Source organism: Miscanthus floridulus, chromosome 13 (genome assembly GCF_019320115.1).
Source record: "Miscanthus floridulus cultivar M001 chromosome 13, ASM1932011v1, whole genome shotgun sequence".
Taxonomy (NCBI): Eukaryota; Viridiplantae; Streptophyta; class Magnoliopsida; order Poales; family Poaceae; genus Miscanthus; species Miscanthus floridulus.
In genome coordinates this window covers 25,137,180-25,159,870 of record NC_089592.1, presented here as the reverse complement: position 1 = coordinate 25,159,870, position 22,691 = coordinate 25,137,180, and the positions used below count along the sequence as shown (strand labels likewise).

At 51.5% G+C, this 22,691-nt stretch overlaps 1 protein-coding gene across 2 annotated transcripts; it reads left to right on the top strand.

Moving 5' to 3' along the window:
- The first annotated feature begins 776 nt into the window (after positions 1 to 776).
- On the top strand, positions 777 to 22,062 carry LOC136501960 (polyadenylation and cleavage factor homolog 4-like). 2 transcript variants are annotated; one of them, XM_066497465.1, is made up of 7 exons: positions 777 to 1,168; positions 2,169 to 2,534; positions 2,740 to 2,847; positions 16,449 to 17,156; positions 18,121 to 19,059; positions 19,156 to 19,688; positions 21,855 to 22,062. In XM_066497465.1, exons 1-6 carry the CDS (start codon positions 923 to 925, stop codon positions 19,672 to 19,674), a joined length of 2,886 nt encoding a protein of 961 aa, XP_066353562.1. In that variant the 5' UTR covers positions 777 to 922; the 3' UTR covers positions 19,675 to 19,688; positions 21,855 to 22,062. The 2 variants fall into 2 exon arrangements, with proteins under 2 accessions (XP_066353562.1, XP_066353563.1); XM_066497466.1 differs by lacking the exon at positions 2,169 to 2,534.
- Positions 22,063 to 22,691: the final 629 nt, after the last annotated feature.

Here is a 22,691-nt window from a genome sequence, read left to right as displayed (position 1 = left end):
GACATGGAGGTCGCGAAGGGAGGGAGGGAGGAAGGGGCGATGGCGCGCGATGCAGCAGCGAGAGAGTGGAGGAGCGGCGAGGAGATCGAGAGACCGGTGCGCGTGGGTCACGGACGAGCGGATAAGGCAAGGCGAGGCGGACGCGTGGTCGGTCGAGCAGTGCGGGGTTCGTCTAGACGGGACGGACGCCCGCACAGTAGCATTTCCGGCTACTAAATACAAATGAAACTATCATAAAACTTTTAGTGAGACCGGCTGAGAGATGCTAATAGGATAGAAATGTGCACATACATATTTATTTATTTAAGCGGCCAATGTTGCACGGATAACATACTCACTTTGTACCCCAGTTAAAAAAAGGACACATCAGTGTTACATGTCATTGAATCAGGAATATTGGATTTTGATCGGACGGCCCATCTCAGATGCATACCTCTATTGTTATTACCGGGTGTTTAGTTACCCAAAATCCAAACTTTGGTACTATACAAAAAGAAGATTTTCAGTCACATTAAACTTGCGGTACATGCATGGAGTACTAAATGTTGACCAAATCAAAAACTAATTGCACAGTTTGGTTGTACCTCGTGAGACGAACGTTTTTGAACCTAATTAGTCAACGATCGAACAATTATTACCAAATACAAACAAAATGCTACAGTTTGCTCTGATGGCAATAATAATTTTTTGGAACTATATAAAAAATTGGGAATACTCAGGCGAAAAAGGAAAGCATCGCGGAAACGAGATCCTCGCCGTTACGATTACGAACAAATCGCCGACCCGTCTCCTGCTCTTTTCCCTTTCCGCCAGTTCGCTCCGCTCCCACATGCCTCCGCCTCCCTCTCGCCGTCGCGGCACCCCCAAACCCTAGGCACCTCGCCGAAACCCTAGATCCTCCTCCCCACCCCTGCCCCTCCCGATGGCGGGGGCCGCGGCGTCCCCCGCGGGGGGCCACGTTGTGGAGCGGTTCCGCTCGCGGCTGCGCGAGGAAGCGGGCGGCGGCGAGCCGGGCGCCGCCGCGGTCGTGCGCGTGTACGCGGAGGCGCTCCGCGAGCTCACCTTCAACTGCAAGCCGGTCATCACCGAGCTCACCATCATCGCGGGCCAGCACGCCGCGCTCGCCGCCAGGGGGATCGCCGACGCCGTCTGCGCCCGCGTCGCCGAGGTCGTTCTGCTGCTCTTTGCTCTCCTCCCAGGCGTGTTACTCTTGTTTTCGTATTAAGGTGGCCCGCGTTATGATTTTTGGGGCATAAGGAAGCTTGGTCTTGGAGCGTTGATTACTCTGGGCGCTTGTGCCATGTAGTCACTAGGGTTTGTGGATTGGTGTGCTTGTTGTGAAATGTGAGAAATCCCATGAAATCGACGTTAACACGGAAAACTTTTGGTTCCTATATATAGGTTTTACAATTGCTTCAGTCTGTACAAGATTATTCCTTTTGTAGGAAGCTATGTACATACAATTCAGTATGTTTGCTCTGATTGCTGTTTGGAGTTCTGGTTGCATATTTAGTTCCTGGGGTTTAGAATTTTTGTGGAATATTTTGTAGATTAATTGGTGTTTACCATTTTAGTTTTTTTTTGTTAGGGCACTGACATACACGCATGGAATATGTAGCAACAGAGTAAGCAGTTATAGCTTAAGAGTGTATGGGCACTGCATTGGAAAAAAATTGGTCGCTATGATTGATGAACTTCTTTTTGGGATGGAAAGTTTGAGAGTTCTTCTGTCAAATTGAGATAAACTTTAAACGATGTTATAGATAAATGCGTAATGTGTTACACTGGTTCTTATTTTGACTTACAATGAAAAGAGTTCACAACTTCGGGTTTATTATTGGTTATTAGGATACTTGTGAACTGAGTCAGTTACCTGTTTATTTGTTCTGTCTTCTGTGGTAGATTTGGTTTTGTTTAGAAATATCTTGTAATTTTCTGGCTGCTTTCTTGAAGATAAAAGTCTACAATTTTAAATGGAAACAATATGGGAACTAATCATAAGAGCAAGGATTAAGCTATCAGTGTGGTTTGCAGTTTTCCTTTCAGAATCTGTTGGTTGTTTGAGACTGTTCAATCAGTTTTTTCTTTCTCATATACATGATTTTTAATTAATTACGACTTTCAAAGTTCTTTTGCGTGATGATTGTTATTCTGTGATATTTTTGCAGGTGCCACCGGATCAGATATTACCATCTTTGTATCTGTTAGATAGTATTGTGAAGAACATAGGTGGGGAATATGTAGAGCATTTTGCAACTAGGTTGCACAGTGTATTTGTTGATGCATACTACAGAGTTCATCCAAACCAGTATACTTCAATGAGGCGCCTTTTTCGTACCTGGTGGCCAGTGTTTCCTTCTTCTGTGCTTCGCAGCATTGAGGATGACCTTCAATTTTCTCCCTCGGAGAATAACCGTCCCACCACATCGACAAATCTGCATCAAACAGAGTCGTTATCTCCTAGGCCATCTCATGGCATACATGTAAATCCTAAATACCTGGAAGCACAACATAAGTTCAAGCAGGCCAATGTGGTAAGACTTTTTGTCAGCATCAAGTATAGATACTAGAATTACCGGTGTATTTGTTGTGGTTCAAGCATGATAATTGTAGTCTAATGACTGTCAATAGTGTGTCGTATTGTTGCATAACCTGTTGTGTTCTGTAACAGTCTATGCGATTTAAGTTAACTTTAAACTTATTGATGATGTTTGTCCACTTTATTTCCTTAAAAATCAGGCGCACCAGTCAGCAGCTCGGGACACTATGCAAACGACTGATGTGCAGGAGGATCGGATAAATGGATTAACATCGAATAGTTTGCGAGGACGGCCTTCAATGTTTCAGGTATTTAGATTGCCTCTTCCCTCGTTGCTCCTTCTCATTTTTGCATCCAGTCTCCAATTCCAAGCCTGTCTTTCAGACATCATTGTTGTAATGCTTGCATGTAAAAAACTGTCTTTTGTTTCTTTTGCTCTCCTTATTGGCCGAGAAAGGGGAAAAACTTTTTTGTCTTGATTTTTTTCGGGGCGAATGCTCTATTTATTTAAGATTGTGGTTACTGATGGTTCCTTCCAAAAGTTCCTACGACTCGATTCCTTCCAAGAGTTCCTACAACCCTGTACCTGATTTAGTATTTCTTGATAACAAACAGTCGAACTTGTCTGACTTTTTGTGTCACTTAAGACAAGTTATGGAGCCGTATAGGGAGAAGAAGAATGACCTACATATGGTTTTTATTGACTTGGAGAAGGCTTATGATAAAATACCAAGGAATATTATGTGGTGGGTTTTGGACAATAATAAAGTCCCAACGAAGTACGTCGGGCTCATTAAGGACATGTACAACAATGTTGTGACTAGTGTTCGAACAAGTGATGGAGACACGGATGACTTCCCGATTATGATAGAACTACATCAAGGGTCAGCTTTGAGCCCTTATATGTTTGCCTTAGTGATGGATGAGGTCACAAGGGACATACAAGGGGACATCCCTTGGTGTATGCTTTTCGCGGACGATGTAGTGTTAGTTGATGAAAGCCGGACAGGAGTGAATCAAAAACTGGAGTTATGGCGGGAGACTTTGGAGTCCAAAGGTTTTAGACTCAGTAGAACTAAAACTGAGTATATGAGATATGACTTCGGTACTACTACTCGGGAGGAGGAAGATATTAGTTTGGAAGGTCAAGTAGTGCCTAGGAAGGATAACTTTCGATATTTAGGATCAATGCTACAGAATCAAAGCAGGGTGGATGAAGTGGCGTCAAGCATCTGGTGTCCTATGTGACAAAAGGGTACCACAGAAGCTAAAAGGCAAGTTTTATAAGACGGCGATTAGACCTGCTATGTTGTATGGTGCAGAATGTTGGCCTACGAAAAGAAGACATGTTCAACAGATAAGTGTCGCGGAAATGCGTATGTTATGGATAAGTCTCATGTGTGGCTGGTCTTTGTGGGGCTGTGCTGCTCACATGGTCCTTGTGGCTGTTTTTCTGTTTTTAGGACAGCATTTTAGACTAGAGGACAGCATCTTAGAGGACAGCATCTTAGACTAGAGGACAACATCTTAGCTAGGACAACATATTAGCATCTTAGACTAGCATCTTGGCATATGCTTGGCTGGCTAGCAGCATATAAATATGTAACCCCAACCCCTCAGGTTGGTATGGCATTTGTGTGAGCTTGTGTGAGAAATAGACAAGAAAATTGCCTCAACTCCTAGTGTCATCCTCTCTTGATGAGAGTAAGAATTCTCCTACTACCAAGAGTGAGAATTCAGCGACTAACAACTGGTATCGGAGCTGTATTATCCTGTAGCTTGAGCATCTCTTGCTCATCTTCTCTCCCAGCCCCACAACAGCCCTAGCTGTTGGCAGCACCAGCTCCTCTGGCCGCTCCTGTTCACTCCTCCCCCACGCTAAAGCAGCCCTCTCCCCACGCAGCAGCCCCCCGGTAGCGCGTCATGTCCGTAGGGCAGTCTCAGCGCTCGGTCGCCTCGAGCACGCGGCGTCGGCAGGAGGCCGAACTTGCCGCGGCAGAGGAACGCGAGCGAGCGGCGGTAGAGACCGCTGCGGCGGCGGTAAGGGCGTCGAGGCTGGCAGCGGCGGCGGCGAATGCAGCGTGTGCGGCGGTGGCGGAGGTCGAGGCTCTGCGCGGCAGCATCGGCAGCTCCATTTCCGCTGACGACACTGCCGACGTGGACCTCAAGCTGCTAGAGAGGGAGGCAGCGCGAGCGCGGGCGGCGCAGTGGGCAGCCGCGCACGTCCACGAGCGTGGTGGCAGCCCAGACAGGCGCGGACGCGCTGGCGGCGCTCCTAGAGGAGGCGCGCACGGCGGTGGCGCTCCTGGGGCTGCCGCGCACGCCCACGAGCGCCGCGGCAGCCCAGACAGGCGCGGACGCACTGGTGGCGCTCCTAGTGGAGGCGCGCACGGCGGCGGCGCTCCTGGAGGAGGCGCGCACGGCAACGGTGGCGGACGGGTCGATGGAGAGCGGGGCCTTCACTGGCAGCGTGGCGCTCTCTCCCCGGATCGGTACCAACGGGTCGATGGAGAGCGCGGTCTTCACAGGCAGTGTGGCTCTCTCCCCGGATCGGTACCGTGGTTACCACGGGCTCCAGGCTGTTGTCAGGGACGTCGGTCCCGGCGGTGGGTGGCCTACCCTCACCAAGACCAACTACGTCGAGTGGGCTGCGGTGATGAGGGTAAAGCTCCAGGTGCGGTACATGTGGGAGGCAGTCCGATACGGCGACGTCGACTACGACCTAGATCGACGGGCGCTGGATGCCCTCATCGCTGCAGTCCCGCCCGAGATGCAGTTCTCGCTTACCAACAAGTGGACTGCCAAGTAGGCTTGGGACGCCATCGCTGCGGCACGCATCGGCAGCGACCGCGCCCGTAAGTCCACACTGCAGGCACTTCGCAAGGAGTGGGAGAACCTGGCCTTCAAGCTAGGTGAGGACGTTGATGACTTTGCTCTCCGTCTCAACACTCTGTTGCAGAAGATGGTGCAGTTCGGCGATGACACCTACGGCGAGGAGAGAGCTGTCGAAAAGCTCTTTCGCTGCGTCCCCGAGAAGTACAAGCAGATGGCTCGCTCGATCGAGTCCCTGCTGGATCTTTCCACGATGTCGATCGAGGAGGCGATAGGTCGCCTCAAGGTCGTCGACAGCGATGAGCCACAGTCTCTCTCGGGGCCCATCACCACTGGCGGGAAGCTCCTTCTCACTCGGGAGCAGTGGCTTGCCAGCCAAGGTGATCGGAAGAAGGGGGAGCCTTCTTCCGCGACAGGCGGCCGCAAGCGTGGCAAGCCACGCAAGGCGCGCAGAGACGCCCAGGCCGGGGCGCGAGGACGTGCTGAGGGTGATGCCCGCGGAGGCGCCCAGGGCGGCGCCGCCGGCAGGCACAAGCCGGCACGGGACGACGCCTGCCGCAATTGCGGCCAGCTCGGCCATTGGGCCAAGGACTGCCGACAGCCACGACGCGGCCATAGCCACGTCGCACAGGCGGAGGAGCCGGCTCTGTTCATGGCACATGCAAAGCTACCTCCAGCGGCACCGGCCGCAGCGGCTCTCCTCCACCTCGACGAGCCAAAAGCACACGCCCTCCTCGGCGATAGCTCCGGCAACGACAAGACTGACGGGTGGTGCCTCGACACCGGTGCCACCCATCACATGACCGGTCGACGGGAGTTCTTCACCGAGCTTGACTCTAGCGTCCGAGGCTCCGTCAAGTTTGGGGATGCCTCCGGCGTGGAGATCAAGGGCGTCGGCTCCGTCATCTTCACCACCGTGTCTGGTGAGCACAGGCTGCTCACCGGAGTCTACTACATCCCCGCGTTGAAGAACTCCATCATCAGCTTGGGACAGCTGGATGAGAATGGTTCGCGCGTGGTGGTTGAGGACGGAGTCATGAGGATTTGGGATCGTCGTCGTCGCCTTCTTGCCAAGGTATCTAGAAGCGCAAATCGACTCTATGTCCTTAACGTGCAGGTGGCACAACCCCTCTGTCTTGCTGCTCGTCGGGACGACGAGGCGTGGCAATGGCACGAGCGTTTCGGGCACCTTCACTTTGAGGCCCTGAAGCGGCTCAGTGCCACGGAGATGGTGCGAGGCCTGCCGTGCCTCGACCATGTGGAGCAGCTCTGCGACGTCTGCGTGTTGACGAAGCAGAGGCGACTCCCCTTTCCACAGCGGGCTAGCTTTCGAGCCAAGGAGAAGCTCGAGCTTGTGCATGGGGACTTGTGTGTCCCGGTGACACCGGCTACACCGGGAGGACGACGCTACTTCCTGCTGCTCGTCGACGGCCTCTCCCGCTACATGTGGGTGATGGTCCTCGGCAGCAAGGAAGAGGCTGCGGACGCCATCAGGCGCGCGCAGGCTGCTGCGGAGGCGGAGTGTGGCCGCAAGCTGTGTGTGCTGCGCACCGACAACGGCGGCGAATTCACGGCGGCTGAATTCGCGTCATACTGCGCTGACGAGGGCATTCAGCGCCACTACTCCGCGCCGTACAGCCCGCAGCAGAACGGCGTCGTCGAGCGGCGCAACCAGACGGTTGTGGGGATGGCTCGGGCTCTCCTCAAGCAGAGGGGGATGCCGGCTGTCTTCTGGGGAGGTGGTGGTGACGGCCGTCTACATCCTCAACCGCTCGCCTACCAAGGCACTCGACGGTAGGACGTCGTACGAGGCTTGGCATGGGTGCAAGCCGGCGGTCTCCCACTTGCGGGTCTTCGGCTGCCTCGCGTTCGCCAAGGAGCTTGGCCACATCAGCAAGCTCGACGACAGGAGCACTTCGGGAGTGTTCATCGGCTACGCGGAGGGCTCGAAGGCCTACCGCATCCTCGACCCGAAGACAGCGTGTGCGCACGGCGCGCGACATTGTGTTCGACAAAGGGCGAGGATGGGCGTGGGACAAGGCGGTGGACGACGGCTCGGCTCCGACGTACGACGACTTCTCTGTCGAGTACGTCCACTTCAAGGGAGCTGGGGGAGTAGGCGGCTCTTCTTCGGCGAGCGCATCTACCCCAGTCCCCGAGCCTCCACCGACCCCGGCGCTTGCTACTCCGACAGCACCACGCTCTCCAGCCAGGACCTCGGCTGTGATGAGTTCTTCGCCGGCTCCACCACAACCGGCAATGCCACGCACTCCAGCACCGACAGGCACCACTCCGGGCACGTCTACTCCACAACCACCACGCGTCGAGCACGGTCCGGTTGAGCTCGCTACTCCGCTCTCTCACGACGAGGAGCCCGTCGACGCGTACCATGACGGCGAGCCGTTGCGGTACCGTACGATGGAGAACCTTCTCGGCGACTAGCCGGTGCCGGGACCGGTGCCTCACGACCTGGAGGCGCAGTTGCACCTTGCGTGTGACGACGGCGAGCCTCGGTCGTTTGCAGAGGCCAAGAAACACGCGGCATGGCGCGCCGCGATGCAGTTGGAGATGGATGCGGTTGAGAAGAACCGCACCTGGGAGCTTGCTGACCTTCCTCGTTGTCATCGCGCGATCACCCTTAAGTGGGTGTACAAGCTGAAAAGGGATGAAGCCGGTGCCATCGTCAAGCACAAGGCTCGCTTGGTGGCTTGAGGTTTCGTGCAGCAGGAGGGGGTCGACTTCGACGACGCCTTTGCTCCCGTGGCACGGATGGAGTCCGTGCGACTCCTCCTTGCGCTAGCTGCCCAGGAGGGCTGGCGTGTTCATCACATGGACGTCAAGTCGGCGTTCCTTAACGGCGACTTGAAGGAGGAGGTCTACGTGCACCAGCCGTCGGGATTTGCGATCCCCGGCAAGGAGGGCAAGGTGCTTCGCCTGCGCAAGGCCCTCTATGGCTTGCGGCAGGCACCGAGGGCGTGGAATGCCAAGTTGGATTCCACGCTAAAGGGGATGGGCTTCGAGCAAAGCCCGCACGAGGCGGCCATCTACCGACGGGGCAATGGAGGTAATGCCCTGCTGGTGGGTGTCTACGTCGACGACTTGGTGATCACCGGCACCAAGGATGCGGAGGTGGCGGCATTCAAGGAAGAGATGAAGGCCACCTTCCAGATGAGTGACCTGGGGCCTCTCTCCTTCTACCTGGGAATCGAGGTGCACCAGGATGACTCTGGGATCACGCTTCGACAGACCGCCTACGCCAAGCGCGTCGTTGAGCTAGCTGGGCTCACCGACTGCAACCCAGCTCTCACTCCGATGGAGGAGAGGCTGAAGCTGAGCCGCGACAGCACGGCGGAGGAGGTGGACGCTACGCAGTACCGGCGTCTTGTGGGGAGCCTTCGCTACCTCGCCCACACATGGCCGGACTTGGCATTCTCCGTCGGCTACGTTAGTCAGTTCATGCAGCGACCGACGACGGAGCACCAGCAGGCTGTGAAGAGGATCATCCGCTACGTTGTGGGGACTCTCGACCACGGCCTCTACTACCCGAGGTGCCCTGGGGCGGCACACTTCGTCGGGTACAGCGACAGCGACCACGCCGGCGACATCGACACCAGCAAGAGCATGAGCGGGATCCTCTTCTTCCTCGGCAAGTGCCTCGTTAGCTGGCAGTCGGTCAAGCAGCAGGTGGTGGCCCTGTCCAGCTGCGAGGCCGAGTACATAGCGGCCTCCACCGCTTCGACTCAGGCGCTCTGGCTGACTCGACTGCTTGGTGATCTCCTCGGCATAGACACTAGAGCGGTGGAGCTCAGGGTGGACAGCAAGTCCGCTCTGGCCCTGGCAAAGAACCCCGTGTTCCACGAACGCAGCAAGCACATCCGGGTGAGGTACCACTTCATCCGAGGCTGTTTGGAGGAAGGGAGCATCAAGGCGAGCTATATCAACACCAAGGACCAGCTTGCAGACTTGCTCACCAAGCCCCTTGGGAGGATCAAGTAACTTGAGCTCTGCTCTAGGACCGGGATGGTTCAACTCTCCCACAAGACGACGCACAAGACTTAGGGGGAGAATGATGGATAAGTCTCATGTGTGGTTGGTCTTTGTGGGGCTGTGCTGCTCACATGGTCCTTGTGGCTGTTTTTCTGTTTTTAGGACAGCATCTTAGACTAGAGGACAGCATCTTAGAGGACAGCATCTTAGACTAGAGGACAACATCTTAGCTAGGACAGCATATTAGCATCTTAGACTAGCATCTTGGCATATGCTTGGCTGGCTAGCAGCCTATAAATATGTAACCCCAACCCCTCGGGTTGGTATGGTATTTGTGTGAGCTTGTGTGAGAAATAGACAAGAAAATTATCTCAACTCCTAGTGTCATCCTCTCTCGATGAGAGTAAGAATTCTCCTATTACCAAGAGTCAGAATTCAGCGACTAACAAAGGGATCGAGTTCGGAACGATGATATACGTGATAGATTAGGGGTAGCACTAATTGAAGAAAAGCTTGTCCAACATCGGCTGAGATGGTTTGGACATGTCCAATGAAGACCTCCAGAAGCACCGGTGTGTAGTGGAATCCTAAGCCAGGATAGTAACGTGAAGAGAGGCAGAGGAAGACCGAAGTTGACTTGGGTAGAGGTAATAAAAGGAGACTTGAAAGGATGAAATATATATCCAAAGACTTAGCCTTAGATAGGAGTGCTTGGAAAACAGCTATTCACGTGTCTAAACCTTGATTGCTTCTGTTGGGTTTCAACTCTAGCCTACCTCAACTTGTTTGAGACTTAAAGGCTTTGTTGTTGTTGTTGTTGAGAAAATGTTAGATGCTTTATTTCACCAAGTGAAAACCAAACTAGTTGATGGATAAGTCTCATGTGTGGTTGGTCTTTGTGGGGTTGTGCTGCTCACATGGTCCTTGTGGCTGTTTTTCTATTTTTAGGACAGCATCTTAGACTAGAGGACAACATCTTAGTTAGGACAGCATATTAGCATCTTAGACTAGAGGACAACATCTTAGAGGACAGCATCTTAGAATAGAGGACAACATCTTAGCTAGGACAGCATATTAGCATCTTAGACTAGCATCTTGGCATATGCTTGGCTGGCTAGCAGCCTATAAATATGTAACCCCAACCCCTAAGTTGGTATGGCATTTGTGTGAGTTTGTGTGAGAAATAGACAAGAAAATTGCACCAACTCCTAGTGTCATCCTCTCTTGATGAGAGTAAGAATTCTCCTACTACCAAGAGTGAGAATTCAGCGACTAACAACTGGTATCAGAGCCGTATTATCCTGTAGCCTGAGCATCTCTTGCTCATCTTCTCTCCCAGCCCCACAACAGCCCCAGCTGTTGGCAGCACCAGCTCCTCCGGCCGCTCCTGTTCACTCCTCCCCCGCGAGCTCGTCTGAAGCAGCTCTCTTCCCACGCAGTAGCCCCCCGGTAGCGCGTCATGTCCGCCTCAGCGCTCGGTCGCCTCGAGCACGCGGCGTCGGCAGGAGGCCGAACTTGCCGCGGCAGAGGAACGCGAGCGAGCGGCGGCAAGGGCGTCGAGGCTGGCAGCGGCGGAGCTGGCAGCAGCCAGAGCGGAGGCGGAAGCAGCGGCGGCGGCGAATGCAGCGCGTGCGGCGGCGGCGGAGGTCGAGGCTCTGCGCGGCAGCATCGGCAGCTCCATTTCCGCTGACGACACCGCCGACGCGGACCTCGAGCGGCTAGAAAGGGAGGCAGCGCGAGCGCGGGCGGCGCAGTGGGTAGCCGCGCACGTCCACGAGCGTGGCGGTAGCCCAGACAGGCGTGGACACGCTGGCGGCGCTTCTGGAGGAGGCGCGCACGGCGGTGGCGTTCCTGGGGCAGCCGCGCACGCCCACGAGCGCGGCGACAGCCCAGACCGGCGCAGATGCGCCGGTGGTGCTCCTGGAGGAGGCGCGCACGGCAACGGTGGCGGACGGGTCGATGGAGAGCGCGGCCTTCACAGGCAGCGTGGCTCTCTCTCCCCGGATCGGTACCGATGCGTCAATGGAGAGCGCGGCCTTCACAGGCAGCGTGGCTCTCTCTCCCCGGATCGGTACCATGGTTACCACGGGCTCCAGGCTGTTGTCAGGGACGTCGGTTCCGGCGGTGGGTGGCCTACCCTCACCAAGACCAACTACGTCGAGTGGGCTGCGGTGATGAGGGTAAAGCTCCAGGTGTGGCACATGTGGGAGGCAGTCCGATACGGCGACGTCGACTACGACCTAGATCGACGGGCGCTGGATGCCCTCATCGCTGCAGTCCCGCCCGAGATGCAGTTCTCGCTTACCAACAAGCGGACTGCCAAGGAGGCTTGGGACGCTATCGCTGCGGCACGCATCGGCAGCGACCGCGCCCGCAAGTCCACACTGCAGGCACTTCTCAAGGAGTGGGAGAACCTGGCCTTCAAGCCAGGTGAGGACGTTGATGACTTTGCTCTCCGTCTCAACACTCTGTTGCAGAAGATGGTGCAGTTCGGCGATGACACCTACGGCGAGGAGAGAGCTGTCGAAAAGCTCTTTCGCTGCTTCCCCGAGAAGTACAAGCAGATAGCTTGCTCGATCGAGTCCCTACTGGATCTCTCCACGATGTCAATCGAGGAGGCGATAGGTCGCCTCAAGGTCATCGACAGCGATGAGCCACAAGCTCTCTCGGGGCCCATCACCACTAGTGGGAAGCTCCTTCTCACTTGGGAGCAGTGGCTTGCCAGCCAAGGTGACCGGAAGAAGGGGGAGCCTTCTTCCGCGACAGGCGGCCGCAAGCGTGGCAAGCCACGCAAGGCGCGCAGAGACGCCCAGGCCGGGGCACGAGGACGTGCCGAGGGTGATGCCCGCGGAGGCGCCCAGGGTGGCGCCGCCAGCAGGCACAAGCCGGCACGGGACGACGCCTGCCGCAACTGCGGCCAGCTCGGCCATTGGGCCAAGGACTGCCGACAGCCACGACGCGGCCAGGCCCACGTCGCACAGGCGGAGGAGGAGCCGGCTCTGTTCATGGCACATGCAAGCATTGAGCTACCTCCAGCGGCACCGGCCGCAGCGGCTCTCCTCCACCTCGACGAGCCAAAAGCACACGCCCTCCTTGGTGACAGCTCCGGCAACGACAAGACTGACGGGTGGTGCCTCGACACCGGCGCCACCCATCACATGACCGGTTGACGGGATTTCTTCACCGAGCTTGAATCTAGCGTCCGAGGCTCTGTCAAGTTTGGGGATGCCTCCGGCGTGGAGATCAAGGGCGTCGGCTCCGTCATCTTCACCACCGTGTCTAGTGAGCACAGGCTGCTCACCGGAGTCTACTACATCCCCGCGTTGAAGAACTCCATCATCAGCTTGGGACAGCTGGATGAGAACGGTTCGCGCGTGGTGGTTGAGGACGGAGTCATGAGGATTTGGGATCGTCGTCGTCGCCTTCTTGCCAAGGTATCCAGAAGCGCAAATCGACTCTACGTCCTTAACGTGCAGGTGGCACAACCCCTCTGTCTCGTTGCTCGTCGGGACGACGAGGCGTGGCAGTGGCACGAGCGTTTCGGGCACCTTCACTTTGAGGCCCTGAAGCGGCTCAGTGCCACGGAGATGGTGCGAGGCCTGCCGTGCCTCGACCATGTGGAGCAGCTCTACGACGTCTGCGTGTTGACGAAGCAGAGGCGACTCCCCTTTCCACAGCGGGCTAGCTTTCAAGCCAAGGAGAAGCTCGAGCTTGTGCACGGGGACTTGTGTGGCCCGGTGACACTGGCCACACCGGGAGGACGACGCTACTTCCTGCTGCTCGTCGACGACCTCTCCCGCTACATGTGGGTGATGGTCCTCGGCAGCAAGGGGGAGGCTGCAGACGCCATCAGGCGCGCGCAGGCTGCTGCGGAGGCAGAGTGCGGTCGCAAGCTGCGCGTGCTGCGCACCGACAACGGCGGCTGAATTCGCGTCGTACTGCGCTGACGAGGGCATTCAACGCCACTACTCCGCGCCGTACAGCCCGCAGCAGAACGGCGTCGTCGAGCGGCGCAACCAGACGGTTGTGGGGATGGCTCGGGCCCTCCTCAAGCAGAGGGGGATGCCGGCTGTCTTCTGGGGAGAGGCGGTGGTGACGGCCGTCTACATCCTCAACCGCTCGCCTACCAAGGCGCTCGACGGTAGGACGCCGTACGAGGCTTGGCATGGGCGCAAGCCGGAGGTCTCCCACTTGCGGGTCTTCGGCTGCCTAGCGTTCGCCAAGGAGCTTGGCCACATCAGCAAGCTCGACGATAGGAGCACTCCGGGAGTGTTCATCGGCTACGCGGAGGGCTCGAAGGCCTACCGCATCCTCGACCCGAAGACACAGCGTGTGCGCACGGCGCGCGACATTGTGTTCGACGAAGGGCGAGGATGGGCGTGGGACAAGGCGGTGGACGACGGCTCGGCTCCGATGTACGACGACTTCTCTGTTGAGTACGTCCACTTCGAGGGAGCTGGGGGAGTAGGCGGCTCTTCTTCAGCGAGCGCGTCTACCCTAGTCCCCGAGCCTCCACCGACCCCGGCGCCTGCTACTCCGACAGCACCACGCTCTCCAGCCAGGACCTCGGCTGCGATGAGTTCTTCGCCGACTCCACCACAACTGGCAACGCCACGCACTCCAGCACCGACAGGCACCTCTCTGGGCACGTCTACTCCACCACCAGCTCGTGTCGAGCACGGCCCGGTTGAGCTCGCTACTCCGCTCTCTCACGAAGAGGAGCGCGTCGACGCGTACCACGATGGCGAGCCGTTGCGGTACCGTACGATGGAGAACCTTCTCGGCGACCAGCCGGTGCCGGGACCGGTGCCTCACGACCTGGAGGCGCAGTTGCACCTTGCGTGTGACGACGGCGAGCCTCGGTCGTTTGCAGAGGCTGAGAGACACGTGGCATGGCGCGCCGCGATGCAGTTGGAGATGGATGCGGTTGAGAAGAACCGCACCTGGGAGCTTGCTGACCTTCCTTGTGGTCATCGCGCGATCATCCTTAAGTGGGTGTACAAGCTGAAGAGGGATGAAGCCGGTGCCATCGTCAAGCACAAGGCTCGCTTGGTGGCATGAGGTTTCGTGCAGCAGGAGGGGGTCGACTTCGACGACGCCTTTGCTCCCGTGGCACGGATGGAGTCCGCGCGACTCCTTGTGCTAGCTGCCCAGGAGGGCTGGCGTGTTCATCACATGGACGTCAAGTCGGCGTTCCTTAACGGCGACTTGAAGGAGGAGGTCTACGTGCACCAGCCGCCGGGATTTGCGATCCCTGGCAAGGAGGGCAAGGTGCTCCGCCTGTGCAAGGCCCTCTATGGCTTGCGGCAGGCACCGAGGACGTGGAATGCCAAGCTGGATTCCACGCTAAAGGGGATGGGCTTCGAGCAAAGCCCGCACGAGGCGGCCATCTACCGACGGGGCAATGGAGGTAATGCCCTGCTGGTGGGTGTCTACGTCGACGACTTGGTGATCACCGGCACCAAGGATGCGGAGGTGGCGGCATTCAAGGAAGAGATGAAGGCTACCTTCCAGATGAGTGACCTAGGGCCTCTCTCCTTCTACCTGGGAATCGAGGTGCACCAGGATGACTCTGGGATCACGCTTCGACAGACCGCCTACGCCAAGCGCGTCGTTGAGCTAGCTGGGCTCACCGACTGCAACCCAGCTCTCACTCCGATGGAGGAGAGGCTGAAGCTGAGCCGCGACAGCACGACGGAGGAGGTGGACGTTACGCAGTACCGGCGTCTTGTGGGGAGCCTTTGCTACCTCGCCCACACACGGCCGGACTTGGCATTCTCCGTCGGCTACGTTAGTCGGTTCCTGCAGCGACCGACGACGGAGCACCAGCAGGCTGTGAAGAGGATCATCCGCTACGTTGCGGGGACTCTCGACCACGGCCTCTACTACCCGAGGTGCCCTAGGGCGGCACACTTCGTCGGGTACAGCGACAGCGACCACGCCGGCGACATCGACACCAGCAAGAGCACGAGCGGGATCCTCTTCTTCCTCGGCAGGTGCCTCGTTAGCTGGCAGTCGGTCAAGCAGCAGGTGGTGGCCCTGTCCAGCTGCGAGGCCGAGTACATAGCGGCCTCCACCGCTTCGACTCAGGCGCTCTGGCTCGCTCGACTGCTTGGTGATCTCCTCGGCAGAGACACTAGAGCGGTGGAGCTCAGGGTGGACAGCAAGTTCGCTCTGGCCCTGGCAAAGAACCCCGTGTTCCACGAACGCAGCAAGCACATCTGGGTGAGGTACCACTTCATCCGAGGCTGTTTGGAGGAAGGGAGCATCAAGGCGAGCTATATCAACACCAAGGACCAGCTTGCGGACCTGCTCACCAAGCCCCTTGGGAGGATCAAGTTCCTTGAGCTCTGCTCCAGGACCGGGATGGTTCAACTCTCCCACAAGACGACGCACAAGACTTAGGGGGAGAATGATGGATAAGTCTCATGTGTGGCTGGTCTTTGTGGGGTTGTGCTGCTCACATGGTCCTTGTGGCTGTTTTTCTGTTTTTAGGACAGCATCTTAGACTAGAGGATAGCATCTTAGCATCTTAGACTAGCATCTTGGCATATGCTTGGCTGGCTAGCAGCCTATAAATATGTAACCCCAACCCATCAGGTTGGTATGGCATTTGTGTGAGTTTGTGTGAGAAATAGACAAGAAAATTGCCTCAACTCCTAGTGTCATCCTCTCTCGATGAGAGTAAGAATTCTCCTACTATCAAGAGTGAGAATTCAGCGACTAACAGTAGTCAAGTCTACTCCTTGCATTCCAAATGTCTTTAGCTTTGACCATGTTCTAGAAAAATGCACCGACATGTAGAACATCAAATTAGTTTCATTAAATACACCATGAAATATGTCTTGATAGTTCTTAGCATTTTGAAGATATTAATATATTTTTCTATACACTTGGTCAAAATTAGAGAAGTTGATTTTATGTAGGATAGAAATATAACGACATTACATTTTTGGGATGGAGGTAGTACTTCAACATCCATAATGGCTCATCTGCTTTTCTTTTTCTTTCAATCCAAGTTGTCAAATGCTATTTCTGCCTCTGTTTTACTTTGTGATGCTCATAATCTGTGTTGTAATCATATGGGCAGAAATCTTCTTTACAGTATGCTGATAATCCTGATCAACAAGAGATGATTCGACCACTTGCTGGAACAATAAGGGCAACATCACCACATCTCTTGAGCACACATTCATCTGATGTGAATCTAGATGGGCCATTAGTCAATTCAAGGAAAAACCTGTCCAGATCACCACCTCTTGATGTGTTTCCTATGAATGTGTCCCCCAAGAGAGCGCTAGAGAGGCTACCACCATCTCATTCTGTATTGGGACCTGATCCCAGAAAATTGCCTGATCGAAATGGCATGTTAAGATGGGCTTTGGACGATGGTGCACAGCGGCCGACAATGAGTATGCTTGATGAAGAGTACAGGAAGCAAAGTGCAAGGGAACTTATTGATGCATATGGGAATTGTCAAGGCCGAGATGTTGATGAACGACTTCCTAAAGTGCAGTGCCTGGATCCAAATGGTATGGCTAGCAGATCTAGTGCACGAAATTGGTTAACTTCAGAGGAAGAAGAGTATGCGTGGGAGGATATGAGTCCAACTTTGACTGATCGAGTCAGAAGCAGCTTGCCATCTTTTCCTCCTGGAACCGTGAGAGATGGATTTCCTAGGGCAAATGCAGGGCTACTGGAATCTGACGTTGGGAGGCATAATTTCCCAAGCCAAGCTACTAGATCATCGGTTGATGGTTCACCATTTAATCTTGAAGATAGAATTACAACTGCAAGTGTATGTTTGTCTGATCTCTCTTTAAATAATAGTGAATCATAGCATTAGCATAACGCTTTGCGTGCCTATTATCACCTCCTGCAGTTCTATGAAATAATTTTTCTCCTTTTTCTTTAAAAGAATTATTGTCTCCAGTACACAATTTGATTGCTGCTTTCTATTCTGATATATTTGTAAAAAACATTGTTCCAAAGGGCTGGTTGCCAACTAGCCATGCGTTGTCTAGTTCAATTGGGCTGGCTAGGTGGCCCTAGACGCCCATGATGAGCTAGTTGGGCCAGATCTGCCACTAGAGTTGTGGAAGTAGTAGCTTGTGTAGGGCCAACAAGATCATGACCTTGTGTATGCAAGTTAGCCTGTGCAGATGATGCAGTACTCTGCTGCCTGCCTAGAGCCTAGTGCCCTTTAGAAAGAAGATAAAAATGTGCTATGCAAGTACTCCAAGTAACATCAGATGTACTAATATAGGCTTCAGCTGGCTGATCTAGAGATATTGTTGCCAAATTTCAAATGACATGTATCCTTTGACAATCCTTGGTTGACTGAGGAGAAAATAGTAGTTAGGTAAAAGTTCTGCAAATATATTTAGAGAAACTACATTTTGTGGTATCACATTTGTATGCTGTTAGGGAAGGAACTTTAAGTTTAGTTTTTCAGCAGTTTATTCCTTTTTATTTCACAATTTGATGTAAAATAATCTATGCCTTCGGTTACTCATAGATTTTAAAGCATGTATCATGAGTAGGACTTGTGCATTATTTCCCAGTAGCCTTCAGCAGTTTTTAGGCACTGTATACATTATTTAACTGTTTTCTTGTCTTATTTTTAACTGAGACCCTTTGAACATTTTTGTCCATGCACCAAATAGGATTCATATGCAGACTTGTCAACCTGGTACTGTTGTCTGTTTGAATATATGAACACCTATTGACACAGGAACACCTTTTTTTTTTTCCTCCTGCAGCATGTTGACATTTCCACAAGGAGATATCCAAGAAATTTTGGTGTTCAGAATGGAGCTCTTTTGGAGTACCAGAATTCTGAACATACCCTAAATCATGGGAATATTGATACCATGCCAGCTCCACCTTGGCAGAAGCCTACTGGTCTGCCATTGCAAATACAGGCACCTCAACATCCCTCAGTACTTGATAGAATACCACAGCCTGCCAATGGTGAAATGCCTGTCAAGAGGTTGGACATTAGTGGCACATACAATGGTTTGAATGTAGATATACCCTTGGTGGAGAAGCACAGGTCATCACCTGCTCCTGCTCCGACAGAATGGCTTCCTCTTCATCATACCCAATCACAAACTTTACCGCTAATTCCACCTGATACGAAACATGTTAGAAGTGCATCGGATAGCTTAGAAATTAGTTGTTTTGTTAGCCAAGGAGCTAGTTCATCAGTATTTGTTCCTTGGCATCAGTATGATTCCTTGGATCGGAAAATGGGTACCGGTAACTTAGCTCAACCACCTTATCAGCACCAAGATTTGTTGCCATCAAGCCAACAAAATCAAGGTAGAATTTTGGGAAACCAAGCTCATCCTCATCGCCCCACACAGTTACATCCCCATCCCCACTCCCATCCTCACCATCAGGAGACTTTTAGAAGCTTTGCCTCTGTATCTCCATTCCAAGGACAAGGAGGTACTGCAACCATGACACCTGTTTCCGTTCTGCCAACTTTTTCTGTACCACCTGCTGTGCCACCCTACGGTGTGCCATCTGCACCTGGGTTTCCTATGCCACCATTACCGCCTGGACCACGACCTGTCCCACTGCAGATGGGTTCCTCATCATCACAAGTCGGTGGCCCTCAACCATTTGTCTCTGGACTGTTGAGTAACCTTATGCGTCATGGTGTAATTTCACTGGAACCACCTAGCCAATCTCAGGTATTTCTCATGTTTCGTGCGTTGTTATTATATAGTATTATTCTGTTCATATTAGTGCTGTTAATTGAAGGGAAAATTGTGATTATTTTATTATAGGATTCTGTTGGAGTTGACTTCAATGTAGACCTCAAGTTACGGAATGAGTCTGTTATCAATGCTTTGTATCAGGATCTTTCAAGGCAGTGTAAAACATGTGGCCTTCGATTTAAATGCCAAGAGGAGCATCGTGCTCACATGGACTGGCATGTTACAAAAAATAGAAATTCAAAGAACCGTAAGCAATCTTCACGTAAATATTTTGTCACCACGGGGGAATGGTTAAGAGCAGCAGAAACAGTAGGAAACGATGGAGTTCCTGCTTTTGTGCCCTCAGACTCAGTCCCAGACAGAAAGGAAGAGAAAGAAATTGCTGTTCCTGCGGATGAGGAGCAAACAGCCTGTGCATTATGTCAAGAGCCATTTGAAGATTTCTACAGTGATGAGACTGATGAGTGGATGTACAGAGGTGCAGTCTACATGAATGCGCCAGATGGTAATATTGATGGTCTGGAAAGGTCACAGTTGGGACCTATTGTCCATGCTAAATGTCGATCTGGGCCCATCAATACTTCTTAGGGTGGGCATAGGTGGTGAGTATCTATTCATTTCCTTGTGCTATAACAAACATGTATGAACCTTAAGGTAGACATAGTAAGGTTTTTGCTGAGTTACCTCACTATAATTAGGAGATATTGTCTCCTGGCTAGTATTTAGCTGTATGCAACATGTTATGATTATATATATGTTATCTGACTAAATAAAAATGCTTGATGTGATATGCAATGTTATTGTTCATATTTATGACTGAAATGCACCATGGGTCCCTTAACTTTTTCTGTATTTTCATCTGAGTCCATGAACTCTCAAAATGATCATCTGAGTCCTTCAACTTCAGGTGGTTCATTCGAAGTGTGAATTCAGGTCCATGATTGGACCTAGAGCGAACTTAGAATGAACCACTTGAAAAGTTGGAAGGACCTAGATGACCACTTTGAAAGTTTATGTACCTAGATGGGAATGCAGGAAAAGTTTAAGAACCCATGATGCATTTTACTCTTTATTGTTTACTGTCAGTGTTCTCTATTAGATGAATATACTCCTGTCTTACATTTGGGACCCATTCTTTTTTGTTTGGTTTTTAGTTGTGCTGAACCATTTTGCAGATCCATCATATGGATTTTCAGAATGCCCAATTATACTGGCATATATAATAAGAGGACCTTGAGTTGCTCCCTTGAATAGTCATTTACCCTCTGAAGATTCTGTAGGTTTTAAAACGGAAATGTGAACACACATGCTCGGTCAAGTAGTATGATTTTTTAATCAGTGTAACTTTGCTAATGAAAGGTAATCATGCTAACTAGTGTAATTTTATGCTAATGACAACTGTAATCATGCAAATCCACAGTTCTGCATGTATCATTTAGTGTGATCTTCTGATGATGATTTATGAAAGTCATAATTTCGTAGCGTGACTATACTTTTAATCTCTCACCTTTTGGTACCTAGGATAATTTTCCTTAAGGCTTTGGTCTAATTTGTAAAAAAGTGGTGATAATCAGGAGTTCAGGACTATTGTAGTTCATTTTCATTCGTATACTTCACTATTTTTGCCCGTCATGGCATCGCTAATCTGCGCAGCTATTTTGGTATCTAGGATAGATTTCCTTAAGCAGGCTTTGGTCTAATTTGCAAAAAAGTGGCGATAATCAGGAGTTCAGGACTATTGTAGTTCCTTCTCATTTGTAGTTCACTATTTTTGCCCATCATGGCATATTGCTAATCTGCGAAGCTATTATGTCTGCCAATCAAAGATTCATACATTTAGTGGAACTAATATTGTTTGTCTCATTTTTGCCATTTCCTGACGACGATACCTTGGTGCACAGGGCCTTTTCTTTTTTTTTGCGAGGATTTTTGTTTTGTTTTTTGTGCTAGCTTTTAGCATGTTTGCAAGCATTGTATGTTTTTAATCATTTGGTCAGTGTTCATGCAATTAGTAAGTCGCATAGGCACATACAAACACACAAGTTTGGTGACCTCTTGCTGATGACATCACGATTCCTGTGAGGATATTTACTGTTTTTTTCTGTTCAAATTTCAAATGGATTTGGCATGAAATTACTTGAAGTAATCGACTGAACAATCATATGTTTATTGCCTTCTTTGTCCTATAATTTTTTTCCTTTGGATTATGAAATCCTCAATGACTGGTTATAAGTTGGAAGGTGGTAAAATTAAGATATACTTGGCCTATGTGCCATTGCATTGTGCCATGTAATTTAGTTACACGCTGTTGTATCATCTACTACCTCCATTCCTTAAAGAGGTGCATAGCCAGAATGACATTCTTTTAGGGGACAAAGTTAATAGTTGCAACAAACCCTTTTCTTCTCTGGAAACAAAGTGTGTTTAAAAAGCCTGCTGAGTTTTCCTGAATGTTCTATGATTCAATGAGATGGGTTCATTGGTTTACTGCTTTTGCCATGGTGGTGATTATTTTGAATGCATAATATTTGTGTTCATATCAGTCACGTTTGATGGGTTCAACTCTAATCAATTTTTGTCCCTAATTAATTGTTAATAAAGCCACGAGGAAGATAAGTAAGCATCTTGTTTATTAGCCTCGTGGCAACAAATCACTCAAACTTAAACTTGCCATGATCTAATGGTTAATAAATTCCCTTAGAAGTGCCTCGTTGAAAGATGTTGCTATGTTGATTGATGATTGCTAACTATTTTTATCTTTGTTGCAGGGATGACTTGATAGCTTTTTTCCATTGCGGCTGTAGACATGACCTGTAAACTACCAGAGACTCAGATTTTGGTATGGTTAGCTTCTTTTCTATGTGGCTCCCTAACAGCCAGTGCATAGAATGTTAATGTGACAATAGTGTATAGCTGTGATTTTTTTCTGTAATTCAGTGATAGCATTAGTAATTGGCCCTACAGTCACTATTGTCATATTGTGCTTGTGCCCTGTCATTTTGTCCTTAGTCGCACAGTGCTGCTTTTTCATTACAACCGTAGTGTGATCTATATGGAAGCTTCATGTTTAGGGTTTCTGCAACACAGTTGGCAGCGGTATATGTAACGATGGTTTCACTGGACATGGGAAACAATATATTTCAATAGTTCGTCTTTCTTCCTCGTTAATATCTTGTGCAGGATACATACCAGTTCTCAACTAGTTGGCTGATAGCTTTGGAAGGGATCACGCCAGATGACCAAGAGTGCTGGCCTCAATCTGTGGCTTTCCTGAAGTATTTTAAGGCACTAGATGCTGTCATTGTACCTTATTGCCAAACTTTTAAGTATTTTCCTTTGTAAGTTGAGAGCATTGTTTGTGACAATTATTCTTGGCCGCTTGTATAGTTCCATCTTGCTGATATCTTTGTACTCCGAAATGTGGATGAGAATATCTTACCAAACTTCATATTCTGGATGGTATATGCTCTGGCAAACTATTAATGAAACAATTTTTGGGATGTTGTTTTTATCCAAATTTATTTATTTTTCCTGCCCCATATTGCCGTGTGAATTTGACTGGATTCGTCACAGTTCTTATCTTCATTGTCGTGGTATGTGTGACT